At 40.6% G+C, this 20,348-nt stretch overlaps 1 protein-coding gene across 7 annotated transcripts in view; it reads right to left on the bottom strand.

Moving 5' to 3' along the window:
* LOC101482045 (collagen alpha-1(XIX) chain) overlaps positions 1 to 20,348 on the bottom strand; it is a 102,159-nt gene that overhangs the window by 9,715 nt on the left and 72,096 nt on the right. For all 7 annotated transcript variants that reach the window (XR_002721222.3, XM_004555985.4, XM_076891745.1 and 4 more), the window contains 25 exons: positions 19,976 to 20,056; positions 18,181 to 18,222; positions 16,779 to 16,856; positions 16,378 to 16,413; positions 16,145 to 16,198; positions 15,844 to 15,897; positions 15,034 to 15,075; positions 12,084 to 12,188; positions 11,865 to 11,918; positions 11,339 to 11,392; positions 9,293 to 9,346; positions 9,148 to 9,201; positions 8,616 to 8,660; positions 7,686 to 7,718; positions 7,492 to 7,536; positions 6,534 to 6,560; positions 5,354 to 5,407; positions 4,718 to 4,762; positions 4,332 to 4,376; positions 4,172 to 4,234; positions 3,701 to 3,736; positions 2,195 to 2,239; positions 1,558 to 1,701; positions 506 to 572; positions 280 to 408 (listed from right to left, as the gene is read on the bottom strand). Coding sequence is in view for 6 of the 7 variants with exons in the window: in XM_004555985.4 (XP_004556042.3) it covers positions 280 to 408; positions 506 to 572; positions 1,558 to 1,701; positions 2,195 to 2,239; positions 3,701 to 3,736; positions 4,172 to 4,234; positions 4,332 to 4,376; positions 4,718 to 4,762; positions 5,354 to 5,407; positions 6,534 to 6,560; positions 7,492 to 7,536; positions 7,686 to 7,718; positions 8,616 to 8,660; positions 9,148 to 9,201; positions 9,293 to 9,346; positions 11,339 to 11,392; positions 11,865 to 11,918; positions 12,084 to 12,188; positions 15,034 to 15,075; positions 15,844 to 15,897; positions 16,145 to 16,198; positions 16,378 to 16,413; positions 16,779 to 16,856; positions 18,181 to 18,222; positions 19,976 to 20,056 (1,486 nt within the window). In the remaining variant the exon portion in view is untranslated. The remainder of the gene's footprint in view (positions 1 to 279; positions 409 to 505; positions 573 to 1,557; positions 1,702 to 2,194; positions 2,240 to 3,700; positions 3,737 to 4,171; positions 4,235 to 4,331; positions 4,377 to 4,717; positions 4,763 to 5,353; positions 5,408 to 6,533; positions 6,561 to 7,491; positions 7,537 to 7,685; positions 7,719 to 8,615; positions 8,661 to 9,147; positions 9,202 to 9,292; positions 9,347 to 11,338; positions 11,393 to 11,864; positions 11,919 to 12,083; positions 12,189 to 15,033; positions 15,076 to 15,843; positions 15,898 to 16,144; positions 16,199 to 16,377; positions 16,414 to 16,778; positions 16,857 to 18,180; positions 18,223 to 19,975; positions 20,057 to 20,348) is intronic.

Raw genomic sequence — 20,348 nt, 5'->3', positions numbered from 1 at the left:
ATGCCAACCAACAGGGTGCATCTCACAAAAATGTGACGCTTTCCTCTCTAAAATATAATTGGCTAAATGTATGGTTCGGTAAACCACACGGTGTGTTTGCTGAAGTAATTATAGGAGTACATATATAATTTCTTTTCATTAAATAAATTAAAGTTAATCATGTTTCATTAACAGCAATCAGGTTTTACAAGTGTTATTTCTATTCATTCATTCATATTTAAATTATAGTATTTTTCCAGCAGTGGCATTAAGGTGCAGCCGTTCCGCCTGCCATCCTACCAGGAGGTCCACGCTCTCCTGGTGAGCCCGGTAATCCATCCTTTCCAGGAGGTCCAGGAGGTCCTTGGATCTGCGACGCTAAGATGCCTGCAGGTGTCTTCTGTAGCCCGCTGTTGCTAGAAAGCTTCTCTGTGAAGCAAGAGAAGAATGCTTAGAGGTAACACAACACAAAAAATAAAAGTACTCCAAACTAATTAAAATAAACTCAGTTTTTTTGTTTTTTTACCTTCAAAAATCCTCGATACTTCATTTCGGATAAACATCCGGAGTTCCTCTGTAAAGCTGGAGTCATCCTGTGAGCGGAAATAGCGATAAAGCACTATTTTAACACTTAACAAGAGAAACTAAAGCAATTAAGGGACAATAAAAATAAAAAGATACAAGTAAAAATGATAATTAAGTGGATATCTGGAACATTTACTAAATAAAACATTTCTTCTACGCAGATTGTTCAAACCAAACTCGACAAAAAGCAGGGCAGAGTCATTCAGTTTAAATTCAGCTTTTAAAGCCTCCTCCTGACTTGAAAGCCTACCTTGCATTGCAGTTTAATATAACGTCTGAACCCAAACTCAGCAGGCGAATATTAAATTTGGTATTATAGCTTTAAAGTGGTGTTACTTTATTTCCAATTCTGAAGTAATGCACTGCCTATTTAGACTGAAAGTGCAACTTGTCACACTGGCTCTATTTGCCTCCATATGTATGGAAGGATAAAGAAATAATATACATGCATAGAGCACGTACGCACAGCGCACAGCACACAGCACACAGCACACAGCACACGCTGTGTGAACCTTTCTCAGCTGGATTGTTGGTGCTTTTTTGTGCCGTACCAGTTAGGAAGCCAAACAATAGTATCCCTGGACCTCAAATCTTTGCATTCAGAACAGTTTTTCATCCCTGTGAGTGTTATATAACGGTTGTGGCTGCATATAGTAAGTGTAAAATGTCTGTGACAGATGGAGGTGTTTTCGCTGCTCTGCAGAGCTCCAGGCACGCCCACATATCTGTCTTTCTTTCGGTTTCCGTCTCACTCCCTCTCTGACCTTCTGTTGCGCCTAGATGATCAGGAGTGGGAAGCGCTGAGCAGAAAGAGAACAGCAAGTTCCCGTTGCACTGCCTTGTTTGATGTTTCATGCAGAAAGCTGTAGCTACACCATTTCCCCCCCAGTGTATGAGAACTGAGGTGGTAACTCAAAGGAACGAGTTGCCCGGTAAAGCTTTTTAATTATCTGGGAGGGTTGTCTTTGTTTACGGTGAAAATTTTCAACTCACCAGGAGGCTTTCACTCCCCAGGAGTCCTGGAGGGCCGGGATCACCTTTTTGCCCCTGGGTACCGATGGGTCCAATTTGGCCGGGCTCTCCTGGGCGACCCCTCTCGCCCTGAACGCCTCTTTCTCCAGGAATTCCTGGATCACCCTGTAGCATTAAAAAAAAAGTAGCAGCTCAGATATATCTCACCTGTGTATGATGTTGAGGCACCAAACATGTGAATGTGCTACAGCTACCACTCCTGGCTAGAAAAAGCTGCATCAGTGTCACTATAATCTTCAGGTCCCGCTGTAACTTTACATACTGTGCACAATGACCCATTTCTCCTAATGTGTCCAGTTAGTTACTGGTCCTGGGGTTCTGCTGCCAAACATAAAGCTAAAACCTCATTTTGCATCCTCTATTAAAGGTGTTTGCAACAGATTACTGTGGAAGTGTGACCAAGCTTTTGCACAATAGCAAACTGCACTGAGCGTTAAATGCCTTTATCTAGCGCTTATGTGCTTGTGGGGATTAGTCATATTTGTGCTGAAGTGAAGACTTTCATTACTATTCATTACTATTCATCAAAATCTTTTTGTTGTGTGTTATAGTTGGAGTCACAAAAATAGCTTCCTTTTAAGAAAAGAGGAATGCTTACACGCTCTCCTTTGGATCCTCGTTCTCCTTGTCTACCTGTAGCTCCCTTAGAAAGGAAAAAGGAAAAAATATAGTTATATAGTTGAGGTCTTTGTTGAGGAGTAAGAAGAAAAAAAAGGCAGTGAAACAGTAAAAGGAAATTATTCTGACCCTGAAACTTTTTAGTAGCTGCACACAAAGCATTGATGTTTGGGATTGTGTAAGGGCGCGAGCAACACTCAGTCATTCTATTATGTTCATTTGGAATTTGTTCATTTGAATTTCTGTTAAATCCACTATAAGCGATGTTTGCAGAGGATTCTTATGAATTATTTGACTCTGAGGAATGCACGCTTTTCAGTTGACGCTGCACTGATTGCGTCTTACTCAGCTCAGGCATAATTCCTCCCCGTATAGTGTTTCACCTTCTGCAATGTCACGGATCCTCTGCATCACTCCTGGTTTGTATGATGAACGCCTTCCCACCAGCTGCCTCTACTGTACAGAGGAGCAGGGAGAAAATACCTGTCTCTGGTTTCGTGTCACAACATCTTGTGTCTTCCAGTCCCTCTCTGTCACTCCTCATTGCTTCCCTTTACTCTGCTCACAGAAATACATTTGGGAGCATCTTTGTATCAATTTCCTGCTGGATTACAGGAGCCATGCAAAAGACAATCTGGCATGATGTGGTTTTTGAAGCGGGCATCGCTTTGTGATGCCGTTCTCCCCTGCCTGCTTTAATCTGCAGTACTCTGTATTCCCCGCTGCCTGATGGGAGGCTTAAATCTATCATCTTGCCCACTGAAATGTGCTTCCCTGAGCATTACATTAAACCTCAAAGCAGTGTGCAAGGAATTTTGCTAAAGAAGGCAACTATACCATCTGCTAGATGGCACTGTTGCCCCACCAAAAAGTCGTGCCTATCTATAGAAAGGCTCTGTGTGATGCTGAGATTATGAACAAATGGAAGGAAAAAAAACAATAAAGTACTTGGGCTGTCATTAAGGTGTAAGGTGAAAAAAAAATTGTAAATCAGAGAAAAGCTGTAATAATCATAGTCAATCGAGTTTGGGTATTAGATTGTATAATGTGCAGTGAATGGCAATTCAAGCCCATACTGTGAGACCATTCTGTGTGATTATGTAGTAAACAGTGTAGATTTGATCAGGTACATAAAAGTAGACTTTTATGCATATTTATTTCCATTTTGGCCAGGTTCATCAGGCAGAAAAATGCATATTTAATCTGAAGCATCTACTGCCCTCTATTACAAACATTTTATCATTGCCTGAAAGCATTAACTGTATAATGAGGGTGAAAAGACTAAAAGTCAACAAAGCCTTAAATCTGCAGGATTCCATTTAGTTTTTTTTTTAATCGTTAAAATCTCAAATATGCAAATAGCTTTAATGCAGTCAGCACGCTGTAGCTTGAGGGGGGATAAAAATCTGCTGTGCCATCTTTCTGTAGCTTGGCTGATGTAAAGCACTTTCTATAAGGGGATTTGCGACGCGTTCGCACAACTCACCTGGTATCCTGGAGTTCCATCTTTTCCAGGTCTCCCCTGCTCAAGAAGCGCAACACAAACAAAGACATTTTGTATCAGCTCCCGCCTTCGATTGGATCAGCACTGTTGCACTCCTAGTAATCTCCACAGTTAATGAGATATCTCAACCAAGGGATAATGATCCTGATTGCTGTGTGAACATTGTTCCATTGTGCGCTTACAGGGAAAATTACAGAAACCATCTCTGATGGTAATTATGTGGAGCAATGTAATCATCTACAGGACAAGCGGAAGCTAACATATGTATTTTATTCATATTGTCCTTGAATCGTGTTGCTTTTCTTCCAGACACACACTACAATGGTAAAACAACTATGCGGCCATGTTTTAATAGCGCTGTTTCTAGTGTGGACATTATTGGAAGGTGCTTTGTCAACATCTAGTAGTGATAATATTAAGGGAAGAGCGACAGAATTTGTGTAGCATCCTTACAGGAAGACCTTGGGGTCCCTCGGGCCCAGGGAATCCTGTCTCTCCCAGCGGACCCCTCTCACCCTGTCACAGAACAGAGACAGCCAATGTGTCAGTCGGCAGTGACAAAGGAATGACGCACAGATTGACAGCTCAAAGAGAGTTAGAGGCTCAGGCTCACCGGCTCTCCTGGGATCCCTGGCTCTCCACGAGCGCCGGGCTTTCCCTGTCAATCACAAGTATGGGAAAAGAACAGACCGTGTTTGACAGTTCCTCGATAGTGTGATATCTACAGCACCCCTGTAACCTTCCATTTAAAATACAGAGACCAGCATACAAAAGCTGCACAAAAGAAACCTTCCCAACAAAACACTGCACAAACAGACTGCAGGTGTAAGGCAGCATTATTAATCGAAATAGTTTGGTGCTATAGCAATTGAGAGCTATTATTCTGTCTACTTTAAAAAAAACATCACTGACTTGTTGCCAGAGGCAGACTTAAATAACATAAATGACTGATCAGAGAGAAGTATGTCCTAAATTAATTTTAAAAAATGGAGGACTTACTGGAGGACCTAGCATCCCTGGTGGACCAGACAAACCCATATCCCCCTGGAAGCACAACATATTAGGTAGATAATGTACACATAACATAAAGAATACTATAAATCACTGTCACATCAAGCAGACACACAGATAGTGGTATCAGAAACTCCGTATAATGAAAGCTGCTGGGCTGCTATGTGTCTGGACAAGTGCAATGCAAAAATCTGAAACACTTAATAAAAAACTATAAATATCTCCTCAGAAAAATCACACACATATATTTATTATAAATGACTTCCTTAAGATCTTCATATTTCAACAGCAAATGCTTTGCATATGTCAAACCTTTGACAGCAGGCCCTGAAAGGATAAATTACTCTGGATGTCAGAGAAACTGAAATATTCCACCCCTATCAACCTTCCACAAAACACACAGTCACACACCGCCAATCAGTGGAAACACTTCTGCACAGAAAAGGCAGGAAGTTATGAAAAGATGCCTCTAGGACTTTTTTTTTTTTAATGAAGGAAAATTCATTAAGTAATTGTGCAAATTATTAATTATTACATGAATACTTTGGCTCCAGCTCAGAAAAATGTGGAATTCTCAGAATTTAACAGGCGGTCATCGTGAAAACTTTGTATCTTGACGTTTACCTTAGCACCCGGCAGCCCTTCAAGCCCAGGTAATCCCATGGGCCCTGGTTCCCCCTGTGAGATAAAAATACACCAACTGTTATGTTAAGACAAAAAAACAAACAAACAAAAAAAACCCCCAAGCCTCCTCGCTTTCCCCATTTCCCAACCAAGAATGAGGTTATTTCTGTCTCACAGTCCTAGAGTGAGGCTGGCGATAAGCGACTGGAAGGTAACAAGTGTCATTATAAAGCGACCATCATGCATAAATGAGCAGATATAGATCAAAAATGGATGAAGGCGAATAAATTTAATTCTGCAGGGGCCAAGATTTTACACATTTCCCACTCTCATCTTGATGATCTCGGTCAGGTATTGAGAGGACAATACTTCAAATGACCTAGGACACATGCTGTCACACCTTGAAGGCTTTATATTCATTAGAAAAACGAAAGCCATTTGACAATCACAATCACACCTGCTTTCTTCACTAAAAATAGAGAGCCATTCCCAGTGCTAAAGCAAGTGATGGCCTCTATCCACCTCATCTTGCTCGCGCTGCCATGGAGAAATGCCATTACACAGAATAGAGGGGCGACCGGCACTGACACAGACGGATTGTCCAGGTAATTGTCACACATGTAGATTGTCACGAATACGTTACTCAGGCTACGGGAAGAGCGGGCCAGCCAGAGGATCAGCTGTGAGACGGATTGGGGCAATTCCACCAAGGCATTGCGGACGCTTGAGCAATTTATTAAAATGTCAAATTAACATGCCAGTGAAAAATCACCGTGAAACAAAACAAACAAACAAAAAATAAAGAAAATTTAAAAAAATGCAACTGGGCCCGAGAAAAATGGATGATTCCCATGTCTGTGTGGACTGTTTTCAGGCGTCAGAGTTTGGGGGATGGGCATTTGAAGTGCAGTGAGGGTTTGTGGGTTCCCACTGGCAAGACAATATGGTACAAAGGTTTCATATTTGTAGGAGTCGAGATCTTTTTTTTTTTTCTGTGTGTTGGAGTTCTTCTGAAAGTGGTTAAGTGCTCGGGCTTGAGGCTGTATTGACTTATTTTATCCAGTAGAAAGCCATAGAAATAATTATAGCAAGCAACTGGCAACTCTGACTTTTTGCGAGGAGCACAAAAACAGCCAAATGCCTCAAAAAATATAGCCCACGATGAAAAGCTTCAACTTACTGCAGGTCCTTCATCTCCTTTGGGACCCTTAAAAAGAGAAAGAGAGGGAGAGCGGACATATTACCCCCGTGAAAGTGACAACTGCTTCCATAAAAATCGTAAATATCATCTTTAATGGCATGTGGTTACTGTATGTTATTGTCATTTAAATTTATATTAGTCATTATTACTTGCCTTTTCTCTTATTTTCTGTGTGTAAATCACGCTAATAGTGTAATATTGTCCCAAGCGCAATTAAAATGATCAGGATCATATAATCCAGTCAAAAAGGCTTAAAACAACACCAGCCAGCAATTTTCCACATTAATAAGCACAAGCAATTATTGATGAATTGAGCCGCTTATCCTCCTTAACACTGATGAAGATGCTCCTTTATTTAGATTGCTCCTGTGGTGCTGTTGGCCTGTGATGGATGCAGTACCGGGAGAAGCATCCTTAAGATGTAGCTATGGCTCATGTCCATTGTGCACTGGGGATAGCAGAGTGTCTACTTTTTGTCACCACCTTAAGTGTTCGTTTTGGTGGATGGATCCCTGCAGGGCCTGTGACTGAATGTCTCTCAGGACTGGACAAGATTACAAACTGTTTGATAAGGAGGAGCAGGGGGAACCCGATAAGCAAATCGGGTCACTTCGGCTTGGCACTGTGCAGAGCAGCCGAACTTCTAAGTCCATTTTGCATTTCAATGATGTTGTGTGTCCTGGGGTGGATAAGAGGCACCTGTTTGAGAGTCAGGAAGCCTCTTGGCCTTCACCAACCACCAGATCTCAATGAGCATGATTGACTGTGATATAATAGCCTTAGAAGCCAAGATAACACCAGAGGACTGGTCAGGCTATTTGTTATTCAGCTCTCCCAGGCTCTGCAGCTCAGACAGTATCCACATGCCTGTTTGCTAGTGTTACTCCACAATTCAGTGTAAAGGATTTGCTTCAGGCACAACAATGATTATACTTACCGGAGCACCGGGAGCTCCAGGGGGTCCTAAAATAGCTCCACCGCTCTGCAAAGAATTTTTTTATATTTTATAACACGGGCCAAAAACAACAAGCACAGAATCTTTTTCTAGCAAATTTGACTTAAGGCTCTGCACAGCACCATGCATTCAGAAGATCACAATGACAATGATCTGAAGTTTTTTAAAATCTTTACCTGTGGCTTGTACAGGCTGCCCATTCCGTTGCCCTACAACACAACCCAGAGTAAATCAGACATCTTCTCTAAGAGGCTCTTTTCATTGAATGTAAGTTCTAGGCACCGGGAGTCCTTACAGAAAACTGTACAGTAGGTCTGAAGCAGTTATACACTGCTAAGCCCTTAAAAGCTACATAAGAGAGATCAATAGCTCATTTGGTGATTACAGAGAGAGAAAGGAAGAGAGTGCGGGAAAGAGTGAGAAGTGAAAAGAGGAGAAAAAAAACATAGAGAAGCGTAGACTTAATAATCCTTGAGCCAGTCGTAATTCCAAAAAGACGAGTGCCTCAGAAATACAAAAGAGCACACTGATTAAAAAGATTTGGGTATGAGAACTAGGTAATCTGCTCTTCTTGTATAGTATTAGAACATATAATGATGTTTTTCCCATGATAGATTGATAGAGGGCAGCTATTGTAAACGTAGAAGGAGTCAAGGTTCTCATTTAGAAGCAAGTGAATACCCGTGCCCTTTTCAGGCCACTGAGCCATCTCTTGTCCTCCCAGACTGCAGTTTATGAGGCCAGGGTGTGAGGGGAGGGGGGCAAGGCAGGTTCAAGGGGACAGCTGATGAATTATAGATTTGCCTTTGGAAGCGCTTACTCACTTTCCTTTTAAAGGAAAGAAACATAACTCAATGCCAGCGTGCAGGTCGTGACGATTTCATCGTATTTGTACCTGTTTGTCATTTATGCTTTTCCTGATACAATAAATACTGTTAGACTGAGGAAACATAAGTGCTGAGGACATGCATTTAACTCGCTAACCATAAGAGTGTTTCCAAAAGGATAAAGTGCCAGTAACAAAATAATGTGTAATCTATTACCCTAATGTAGGTTTTGAGACTTATTATCAACAGATAGCACTTGTTGAGGCACCAGGAACTTACCGGAGGCCCTGGAGGCCCTGGTCTACCTGGAGGTCCTTCATTTCCCTGCCAAACACAAGCCAGAGGAATTTTTAAACATGTCTGTGAAAATGCAAATGTTTATCAGCCACAGTCCCATGTTAATGTAATCAAGTGAATCTCATTTGCCGACCCTGGGAAACAAAAAAGAATCTCATGAAACGTCTATCTGCTCTCTAGCACTTTGATGCATATATTAAAATTTGGGGAAAATCTTAAATTATTTAATATTTTCAAGTATTCATCAACTGCAGTTTTTTTGTTTTTCTGTTTTATGAATCTGTCTTTAAGATTCATGATACCACACATGGAAACAAGAGGACAGTGCAATTTCATTAATATACTCTGTCAAAACAATTTACCGCAGGCTTTAAAGCAGTGGCTGAAAGCACTCATGTAACCAGCAGGTCATTTAATGTGCGCTCCCACTGACAATACACTGTATATAAAATCCAGAAATTCGTGCACTCTGCCTGTGGTATGCAGAAAAATACAGAAATAGTAAAAACATTACTTTATCTCCTTTGGGTCCAGGCTGGCTCGTTGGACCTGGTCGACCCATGAGTCCCTGCAAACAGAATAGCACACTTATTTTATAGTATGAAACAATTAAAGAGATTTTGCATAATTTTAGACCACATGGAGGACGGATTTCTTACCGGGGCCCCTGTTCGACCAGGCACACCTGGTAGCCCTGGTGCTCCTGAAGGCCCCTAGAGGAGACAAAATTAGTTATTATTTTTTAAAATTTACTTCTTACTATCATCAAAAGAATTATTACATTAATATTTTTCTGCATCACTAGTGGCTTCATAATGTAGTGGTTTACACATGTGCAGAAATAGTCTCTGATTTCTGTGCTTACTTCATGGATTTCTGGTAATAACTGTCTGTAGCTCTGAGTTCTGGTTCCTGCCTAGTTCTGAATTTTGATTTGTATTTCACTCCAGTTGCTACTTTCAGTTTGTTAATTGTCTGTTTAGTTCTCTCAGCGTTTCCCAATCTGTTCCTCCTTCTGTCTTTGTCTTCCTGCATTCCCTGAATGAGCTTATTTATGTTTTGTTCATCCGTCTTGTTTCAGTGTCTCCTTGTTACAGCTGTGGCCACAGAGAGCATGAAAACTGGCTTCTGAAGTTCCTCTTTGAAGCTTTCAGATGAACGTTTCTACCATCACCATCTTGGTTGCAAAAAAACAGATGTGACAAGAAGGGGTGGGTCTGACTGTGAAACCGCACACTCACTGGCTAATGACTTGTGATTTATTTTGCTAGCCAATGCACACGTGGTTACATAGTATAGAAAATGTCTCCAATTTGAAACATACATGGCCGAGATTTACAAAATAGACTTAATTTTTTATTTAGTATGAATCAGAATGAGTGAGTGAGCCCATGAACTCAGGAGGAAAGTCTTTCCTGAGGTCAAGACGGAAAAACATTTCTCCATAGACTTCACAAAGTCTTATTTTCAACCACAGCTGGTGGCTTTCACATAGAATGTAGATTTTGGGCACTTCTGCACTGGCTTCATTTTCCTGACCTGGAAGCTCTTTGTGGCTTGTTGTCTGTCGTTTCTCATTCTAATTTTACTTCCTGTTTGTGCCCTAACTAGTCTCACCTGTATTAATTATGTTCAGCTGTGTCCTGTTCCCCACTAGTCTCCAGTTTCCTATCAGTGCTCAGTGTGTGTAGATAGAGCCATTCCTTCAGCCTGTGTATCCTTGTTGTTCCTGGCTCCCTGTGGTTTTCTAGGATCTCTATTAACTCCCAGTTGGATGTAGTTATTGGACTTTTCTGTCAACCTAATAAAAGGCATGCCTTTTATTATTTTGTCTACCTTGGAGTTCTCTGTTTGGATCCTATATTGTACGAACACTATAGTGCTGATGGAGAGTTATGTGGCCATGCTGAAAGTCAGCTGTGCTGCTCCGAGCACATCAAGCATATATTCTTAAAATGTGGATAAATTAAATTATTGGTCATTGTGATGTCACATCTGTTTTGTTAAAATCTATGCTACATTTTAAAGGATGAATTCAAAAGCTTTTCTATACACTGTAATGACTTCTGAGCTTATGCTTGTATTTTCTTTCCTTTAGAGTTTATCTGAGTATGCAGAAGCAGCAGAACATCACATTTTCTACTGTGGGGCACTTCATCATGCGACAACTTTATTAATTTATTTGGCGACTAGGCCCTATAGTGTATTGTTTGCTATATTTTAGAGATGCCATTGCATGCATTTCTTTGATCACTGAAAGAAAAATAAACCTGCTATCTGACCAAAACATGTCTTTTATTGAGCTGTTATAATCTAGTAGCAAGTGTGCCTGCTAGTAAAACTCTTCTGCCATGGCAGTTCAGTGCTGAAAGCTGACCTATGGGAAACTTCTCAGCTGCTTTCAACACTGTCTTTTTTTAAATGAACACACACAAACACGCAGGGCAGGCTTTGTTCTTCATAAAGTAGTTCCTTGGAGAGCAAGAGCAAGAGATAGGGCATAGTGCAAATGCAGCTCTGCGGATAGCTTTTGATAGCTTCTTTTGAAAACAGACTCTGAGAGCAGACAGACTTTAAGATGAGGCCAACATTAGAATATATTTACATCCGTTTGAAAAACCTCTTTCTCAATGTCACGGTGACTTCTGACCTGGTTAGATAACCACTGGATTAATTTGTTTAGATTCAACTTTTTCTTCACTCACCTCATCACCTTTATCGCCTATAGGGCCTGGGAACCCTCTCTCTCCTTTTACTCCCTGCAGGAAAGCAGAAGCAATAAAGTAGGGAAAAGTGAATGTTTTTCACAAGGAAAAAGGGAAGAAAAAAAAACAAACCTTAAACTAAAGTCTGATGGGCATAAATTTCAAAATGCATCTTCCAGCACACAACTTGAAATTGCCTAGCCTATTTCACCATGGTACAAGACTGTATCCATAGCAACAACTTCTGCAGTGAAAACCCAAGTGTGTTCAGAATAATATGAGTTGTGGAACAGCTACTTAGGCTTTCAGGAATAATGCAAAAATAAATTCATGAAAAGCTTTTTTTTCAGTGCAAATCTTTGTCTAGCAGATTAAATGCACATTTAAGCAAACAATATCATAAAATAAGGCTATATCTTCTACACATTCTTGTCATGCTGATAAAATGGGTTATTCATATAGTAATATCTTTATAAAATCCATTTTTGTTATTTCACAAGTTTACGTTTGACATCTTCTTGCCTACCTTTGGACCTTCTTTTCCCGGGTTACCCATCGGGCCTCTGACCCCAGGATCTCCCTGTTTGGAAAAGGAGTCCATAATGGATTTGTGTTCAATAGCGCAAGCATGCACTCAAAATATTCATGAAGGAGCACTGAAAGCATGATGTGCAATGCAAATCAAAGTCACATTTTTTTTTGTAAATTGTCTAAATTGTCTGCTATGCTAATGAGTCACTTGTACCTTTTCTCCCACTAAGCCCTCTGCTCCTTGCACTCCGGGGGAGCCTTTTTCTCCCTTCTGTCCAGGCAGCCCTGGGACTCTCGTCTGGCACACACTGCAGGCATTCTACCAGTGCAGGCAAGGCAGGAAGCAAAAGTGGAAGCACAGATAAGATTTCATCAGGCTGAGCTGGAACACTGTATTTTCGCCCTTTATTATGTCACATCCCCTGGGTGGAGGACAAGACCCCAACTGACATAAAGTGTTCTCAAAATGTCCACAGAGCAGAAATAATGTGAACCCACCTAGAGTGCCTCCAAGAGTGTCTCTCACTGAGGTGAGTGGTGAACTTTGTCAAACTCACTGACTGTGACATTTAGGTGAGAACCTAAATATCATTGGACCAACTCCATTGGCACTGCTGCACGTTGTGACTCGGACATACTGTATGTGCAGCAGGATTAGTGAGCTGTTGCAATGCTGTATTTGAGTATTTTAAAACGAGTTTACTCGATCTTGATAAGGACTTTCCAGATATTTTGCTCAAGTGACTTTGAGCAGTGCTGCTTTACAGCTTTTACTAAGACCATTTTTACATGTGGATACTGAATTTTTTTTGCCAGCTACATACTTACGGCGCACATAAAATCTACAATGGCATTTCAGCACTGACCCCAGAAAAATGTATATTGTATCACATCTCATCTCACCGTATCTTATTGCATTACATTGTACTGTACTGCCTTGTATCACATCCAAGCCTAACGAACTGTATCACATCTTATCATATCACAGCATATCGTATCATATTACATCACATCCCACATATTTCATCCTATTGTATTGTATTATATTGTCCATAATGCATCACGTTGCATCCTATTGCATCCTATCATATTACATTGTATCATATTGCATCATATCGCATTGCACTGTATCGCATCTTGATCTATTCTAGATACACTATAGACTCTACTCCTAGCACAGAAAAGAATTAGGAAGTTTAAGTTGGAAAAAGGCAGTAAAAACAAATGCATTTCAAAAATAACAACAACAACAAAATCTCACTAAATTTGAAAAATAAAATGAAAAGCCATCGTTTCAATATTGCCATTTAAGCCTAATCTTCAAAGACTTCAACACAATGGCAAAATAATAAGAGCATGCTGTTACTGACATGAATGAAAAGAAAAACAATACCCGTATTAAATGTGTTTAGCGCTTTTTTTTGAAGGTGTCATTGAGGTGTCAAGAGTACTAATCACAGCGGCGTTACGTGACTCTGATGAAGGCTGTAAACAGTAGATGAATCTAACGGAGCACTTAATGGACAAAATAATTTGACTCTGAAGGAAGAGTTGACAGAAAATAATAAGTCTGCTGACATCTGGCTTTATCTATCAATGATTAATCATGTGAAGGCATTATATTTATTGTCAGAGCTGACGTATGTTAAGCATTAAAAAGAAAAAGCTTTAATTCGTCTAAGTGCTGTCCTGCAGCTAACGACACGTACTAAGGTGACTAATCTACGTCAGTGGGAAAAAAGAAACAAGAATTGCATTTATTTTGACAGAGTGTTCACATTATGAAAGGTAAAAGCTACTAAAGGAGTACTTAATCCCATTTTAACACTGTACTATAATCTCAGGAGATACTGAGGAGTGTCTGGTATTAGGTTTAACTGTGTAGTCCTGGTCCACATTCAGCACTGGTCAGGAAAGGTTGGGATCCTGAGCACTGCTGTAACAAAATATATTTCAATATATGAGGAATATGTTAGAAAAAAGTTTTAAAGTGCTGCCTGTGTCATGGTCCTGCGGCCATGACTCAGTGACTTTGTGTTTATGTTCTTTATTGTTATTACTTTCATTATTATTCTTGGGCTGTTTTGGGATGGTTTGTGTTTGGGATTTTAGACACTGGGTTCTGGGTTTGTGCTCCCTCTATTGGTCCCTGGTGTTAGTGTTCCCCTGTCTCGTCAGGTTAATCAGGTCCAGCTGTTTCCCCCACCTGTGTGTGTGATTTCCCAGTGTCTCTTTGTGTACTTATAGTGTGTGTTTTCCTCTGCTCCTCGTCGCGTCGTCTGTGTTCATACCCGGTGAATTTCCCTGCGTGCTCTCCCTGCTGTTCTCCCTTCATGTTCAGGTTTGCCACTCCTTTGTGTAGTTTCTCCCAGTTTAGTTCGTCCTTAGTTCTGTTTGCCATCTCCACTTTATGTTCAGTATTGTCAATAAATCACCCTTCACGTCTGAAATAGTGCTGCGTTTGAGTCCTCCTTCCACTCTTCACACGGCCGCTGCCCCGAGCCGTGACAGCCTGTCTGCTGATTTTGGGACAAACTTATATAATATGTCCCAAAAGTTAACATTCGTTCAGATTTACATATTGAGGGTTAAGGTTTAAGTAATGTAAAATGTAGAGAAGAGACAATTAAAACGGAGCTAGGGCAGAAGAGAAGTCATTTTGCGTGAGTGTTTTGAGGCTTTTGGATCAAGTGGTGACACATTGTTTGAATGGAGAAGTGCTATTTAGCAATTATTCTTCTGTAAAACTGTATACAATGCATATCTGAAGCCGATCTTATCTTTTGAGACAGTAATCTCTTTATAATCTTGTTTTTCACTTTATTTGCATTGCACTTGTGTGATATTTCAATATTTCATTGTCACACTGAGAGGCTTTACTAAACATGTTGTCACACTGTGCACCTCTGGTGAATGAGTAATCCGGGCTTTCTCGTGAAATTGTTTTCTTTTATTTTCTGGATCTCCTTCTCCCAGTCATCCTGATGAAGGCACTCAAGGGCTTTCTCACAATATCTCTCAAGTGATTGCATCCATGTATTAGTGGGATAGTACTGTTTCAAGCCGGCAAATGCTGTTCAATTTAAATACCAACCCTCACGCTTTTGCATGCAATTGTTCTGTGAAAACAATGCAATTATCATCAACTATGGAGATATAAATACCTTAAGCAAAGCACCCATGTCTCCAAAAATCGGCAGGGCAGTCTGTTAGGAAAAAAGAAGCAAAAAAAACAAAACAAAAAAAACCCTTAATTTCAAATCTCATCTCTCTTTATTTTTGAGATTTCTGCAGTTGTTTATTTTTGCTCGACTGCTTCTTTTAATAAAACATCACAAGGCACACAAGACTGACTTACATGCCTGGAATGCGATTTTTTCCTTGAACATATTTAACAAAGTTTGCTTTAAGTGTTTCATTCTCAGCTTTATCTGGATTGCTTGAGGAAACGGTTTAATAACTGTTATTTTGGAAGACATGATCCCAAATCTTCAAAATATTGTTGTTCTCTGAAGCTGAGAAAAAAAACCAACATTTTGATGTGAAGCCCGTGTATTTAAAAAAAAAAACATAAAATGGTATAAATGGCTTTCATGCGTCTTTACCACGCATGAATATAAATGGGCTAAAATGCAAAAATTTCAAGGCTTTGATGCAGCAGCGGTAGGAATGGTGAGGTACTCACACTACAGCTATTAGCACTTTAGTAAATGCTCCTCATTTGAAACTCACAAAGACACAAGAAAGGAATAAAAATATGCTCTAACAACAGGGGGCCGCCAATTTGTTGTAAACTGGAACATTTTCCTGAATGTGGTGTCGGTTGCTGAACACTAGAACTACAGCTACTTATTATCCCAAAACTGCAGCTACAGTCTGAATACTGAGTTTGACTTTAAGGTGATCTCAGTAGGTCTCATGGCTGATCAGTGATGCTGAACCGCTGTAAGCAAAACAGAGATTTTCTTACTTACTGGTTCACCTGGAGGTCCAGCAGGCCCCGGTGGACCTGGCCTACCAGGGGAGCCCTTTAATTGAGACAGAACAAGGAGTTAACAGCACTTCTGGTTACGATATGAAGCACACAGGCAAGGCTATAACTTTCAGCTTTCACACTCTTCTCAGTTGGTGGGGATTTGTGTCCAGGAGCTGTGATACATTGTACTTGTTCATCCACAGTTGGTAGCTGACATTTCTCCATGCTTCTGGCCATCTTTTATCTGTAAACGTGCAAGGGAGTGGAAAACAGTGGAAGGACAGGCTGTCCTAACTCACCTCTCTTCCTGGAGCTCCTGGGGGGCCAAATGGACCCGGGGGTCCACGAGAGCCCTGAAAAATACCAAGATAGAGGCTAGCAGTGTTGCCCTATACAGTCACCCACACTTACTGTTAATAGTGCTGTAACAAAATTGCCAAGAAGAGATCCATGGCTAATTGGACGAACATTTTTAAAAATCGACTTGAACATCTTGTTTGTGTTGTGGATACAGAAAATTTATCGCACACACCTCAATTCCTGGCTCCCCGGTGGGTCCCATGGGGCCCTAAAAACACATCACACATCTTGTTAACACCACCTGCCCTCTAGCACCCAGGATCCAATAAAGGAATTGTGTTAGACACCTTTTGATCTATTGATTCTCTGTCTACAACCCTGTGTTTCAAAAATGAACACAGACTCACTCACTGTCAAATCTGAGTTTCAAACTAGCACCCCAGAGCGTGCATGATGAGGCGAGAGAGCAAGTAATGACCGATGTTTCTAATAAAAACACATCTCCAGTATTCAGAGAGTAGCCCATTCTTTCCACGCCTAAGACAAAAGCAGGAATCTGAAATGTTTCAAGGGTGCCACTAAATAATAAATGGTTTGGTGCTCACTGACCAATCAATACGACATCATACTCACAGGTGGCCCTGTAATGCTCTCCCCAGGTTCGCCCTTTTCACCGTGGTCTCCGGGCAATCCCGGGATGCCTCTTTCACCCTAACACAAACACAAGGGAGTGGTCAGTGATGATTTAATGATGGTGAATCCAGCTAAAGGAAGGGCTGCTGCATTGCTCATTAAGTATTCAAAGACTGCCAGAATCCATTTCCTGTTATCTTGTGCCTCTTTGCTTAAAGGGTAAAGAAAGAAAACATAACCGCGGTGAAGGCCGTTATCATGCAGATTTTAATTATGTCCATCATTTTGCCTACGTATGATACATAAGATACTCAACTGTGCAATTATTTTTCCATGTCAAATCCACTGATATTGATAGTACAAAGTGATCAGAAAAAAGAATGAAATCTCTTTGATATCCAAGCATGTTATGACAATTTCAGTGATATCAGTCATATTAGTGATTTCCAGCTGGTATTAGATGGACTTCAGGAGATATATCTTCATGTTAAAAAAAGTAAATAACATGGAAGATGATGTAGAGCAGTAAAAAAAAGTCTCCAAGAACCTCAAAACTTTATTGTGTAATGTTTAAGTGAAATCCAAAAAAGACCATCAAAGCAAAATTAGTTTGATAATAAACTTCAAGGTAGGTTTGTTGGAATAATGCGCTCAAGGAAATCAGAGAGAATGGTTTAAACGCAATAGACCAGAGGCCAGTTTTAAGGAGAAGCTGTAAAGCAGTGTCCTTGAAGGCAATGTGTTCAAAAAGCTACCTTTCAACAGGATAATAACCTCAAGCATACGGGTAAATTTAGCAAAGAATGGCTCAAAAAGAAGAAAATTAAAGGTTAAAGAAGGGTCTGGCCAAATAACAACTACACACAAGATCCTATCAGAATCTCACTGGAATGCTTATGGAGGGGATTTAACGTGGGCACTGCATGCAAGAGCAACATTTTGCAAATGAGGAAACTTTACATGGAAAGGTGGTCAAGAATTTGAGTGAGGCACAGTACGACCAGGAGGACAATGATGCAAAACACAAAAGTTAAATGGAGCAGCGCTACCGCGTAAAGCCAAGGCTGCACTTACTTTTTCCCACAGAGGAATATTGCACCAATAGATCTGAACAAAGTGTTCAGATAGCCACACAGAGCCCTAAGGTCTCAGCCTAGGATTACATAATGTTACATCATTACAGAACATGACACATGTAGTCGGTGTCAGGTTCTGTAGAACAAAGCAAAGTGTGGACGTTTTCATTCCCGTGACACATTTTCAAGCTCATGCTATCCTGGAATTCGTGCCAGGTAAGCTATTTGTTACAACTTCTTCTTTTTTGTAGTACAATTAAATTTATTTAGCTGAATTGTTTCTTTTTCACTTTTTATTGCTTATTTGGTGATGTTGGAGGACCTACCTTAGGTCCACGAGACCCTCTAGTTAAAGGCAACCCGTCCCCCTGTAAAAACAAAAACAAAACAAAAAAACAAAGAAGACTTTAGAATAGAAATTCACTGCACACTGATCAGCAATTCTCTTTGAGAACTGAGGTAAGGCCCGAGAAGCAGCCCTAGTGCTTTAATTCAAACAGGAGTCTTGAATCAGTATGAGCTACACACATTACAGTGTTGCCTTATGAGCACATGTTCAATACTGCTTACAACAATTTGATTAGTTTCACTGTACAGATGCAAGGTGATAATGCCGTACCACAGAGAGGGTGGGGGGTGGGGGAGAAAACAAAAAACCTTAATTGGAATCGAGGTGCGGGCATTATTTACTGTACCATCCAGATGAGACATTGATTTCTGTGGTCAGCATGTATTTCTGGTGCAAGTCCTATATTGTAAATTAGCTGGGCAGAAGCTGGGTTTGAGCCAACACAGCAGTTCTTACAGTTTTGGGGAGAAATGGACCAGTTCAGTCAAACGTAAAACACTAAAGTTTGGGAAGTACAGAACTTTTGAAACCAAAGAGATCTGATGACATTAGTGGGGCACTTCCACTCTACAGAAACAGAACTTCTCCCTCGGTATGTGAGAGTAGATCATAAATTTATAGAAATTTATATAAACAGCATGTTTAAAGTACAAAGACTTAGCTGGTTATTATTCAGTTGAAGGCAAGCTCAACAAAGTGTGTGACATCTTAGTTCAGTGGTTTATACATTTGCCTAACAAGGAAACGATCGTGGAAGGAGAAACAGATTCCTTTGGGGTTGTGTCAGGAAGGGCACTGAATACAAAAATCTGCCAAATCAAATGTGCGGCGCTACCTGCTGTGGCGACCCCGCATGAATAAAAGTGGCTTTGTCCTTAGCTGCTTGAGCAGGCTAACTCATTAAAGATATGTTTTGTTTATTTCCTTTTCCCTTACCTTTGTCTTATATGATAACGTCCATAAATGCTAAGGACATTTCTTCCTACATCTCCGCACACTAATGGTATTTTCAAAAGACAGAAATATGTCTGCTTTAAATGAAAGCCATTTTTCTTAGTTTAGCTTTTTCACCTATTGCATACAACACTGTGAGAGGTCATTTTCACGTGGTAAACACCCCATCTTGACACCCACAGCCGTGTTTTTCAATCCCTTTCCAATTTTCCCAGTGCAGGAGAATGTTAAGAGGTTTAAATACGTCGGCCTGAACACAATCTTTCCTTTATTACTCTGCTCACGGTACCCATGGCTTGCTTGATCAGTAGGTCTGCTGTTGGGCTTAATGTTCAGATTGGTGTTTCCACACACAAACAAACACGACTGTTTAAAGCTGCAGAAGTCCACAGGTGATTGAGAAGTGCAAGTGCCATCAACCGGGATTGAGGCTGTGGCTGCACATGCACAGCCTCTTTGGGAAAGCTATAATGAACATTTCTATATGCAGAGCCATGTCTATAAAAGAAACTGAACAGCTATGTGCTCCAATTACGAGGATAGGTGATTATCCAGGATGGGGATATGTGATGGTGGACTATCTAATGATATTGCTACTTCATAACATCATTGCATCTGCGCTGCTGGAGGACCTAGTTTCTTTAACTTGCCTGCTGCTACTCTAGCTGTTTGCAGGTGATCTGCATTTCTGAAAGTCTCCTGTGTTTCCATCTGCTGTTTTATTGGACTGCATTAATAGTTTTTAATGCTGTATCCTGTGTCTTCAGAGCTGAACCCAACAAGGTGAGGTTACTGTCTACATTTGATATAATACCCACCATATATCCACCCACAGGTTCGCCAGGCTCACCCTTAGGACCTGGAGGTCCTGGTGGGCCGATCATTCCACCAGAGTCCCCCTACAGACAGAAAGACAGATGCTATTTAGAAATTTCTCCATAAAAAAACATTAAACCAGCCCTGTCTTCTTAACAAGCCAAAGAAAGTGCAGTGTTAGTTAGACACAGTGAGGTGAAAAAAAGGGTGAGAAGATGCAAGGATGCACATGTGAACGATGTCAACACCAGCGCATCATGTTAGTGGGAGAACCTTTTGTTTTGCATATTTGTCACACTCACATGTTTTAAATCATCAAAAAAAAACCCTATCCAAACCCACCTGACCCTATGTGAAAAAAACAACTGCTCCCCT

This window comes from Maylandia zebra, linkage group LG13 (assembly GCF_041146795.1).
Source record: "Maylandia zebra isolate NMK-2024a linkage group LG13, Mzebra_GT3a, whole genome shotgun sequence".
Classification (NCBI taxonomy): Eukaryota; Metazoa; Chordata; class Actinopteri; order Cichliformes; family Cichlidae; genus Maylandia; species Maylandia zebra.
The sequence above is the reverse complement of the archived record's forward strand: the minus strand, read 5'-3'. Positions and strand labels throughout refer to the sequence as shown.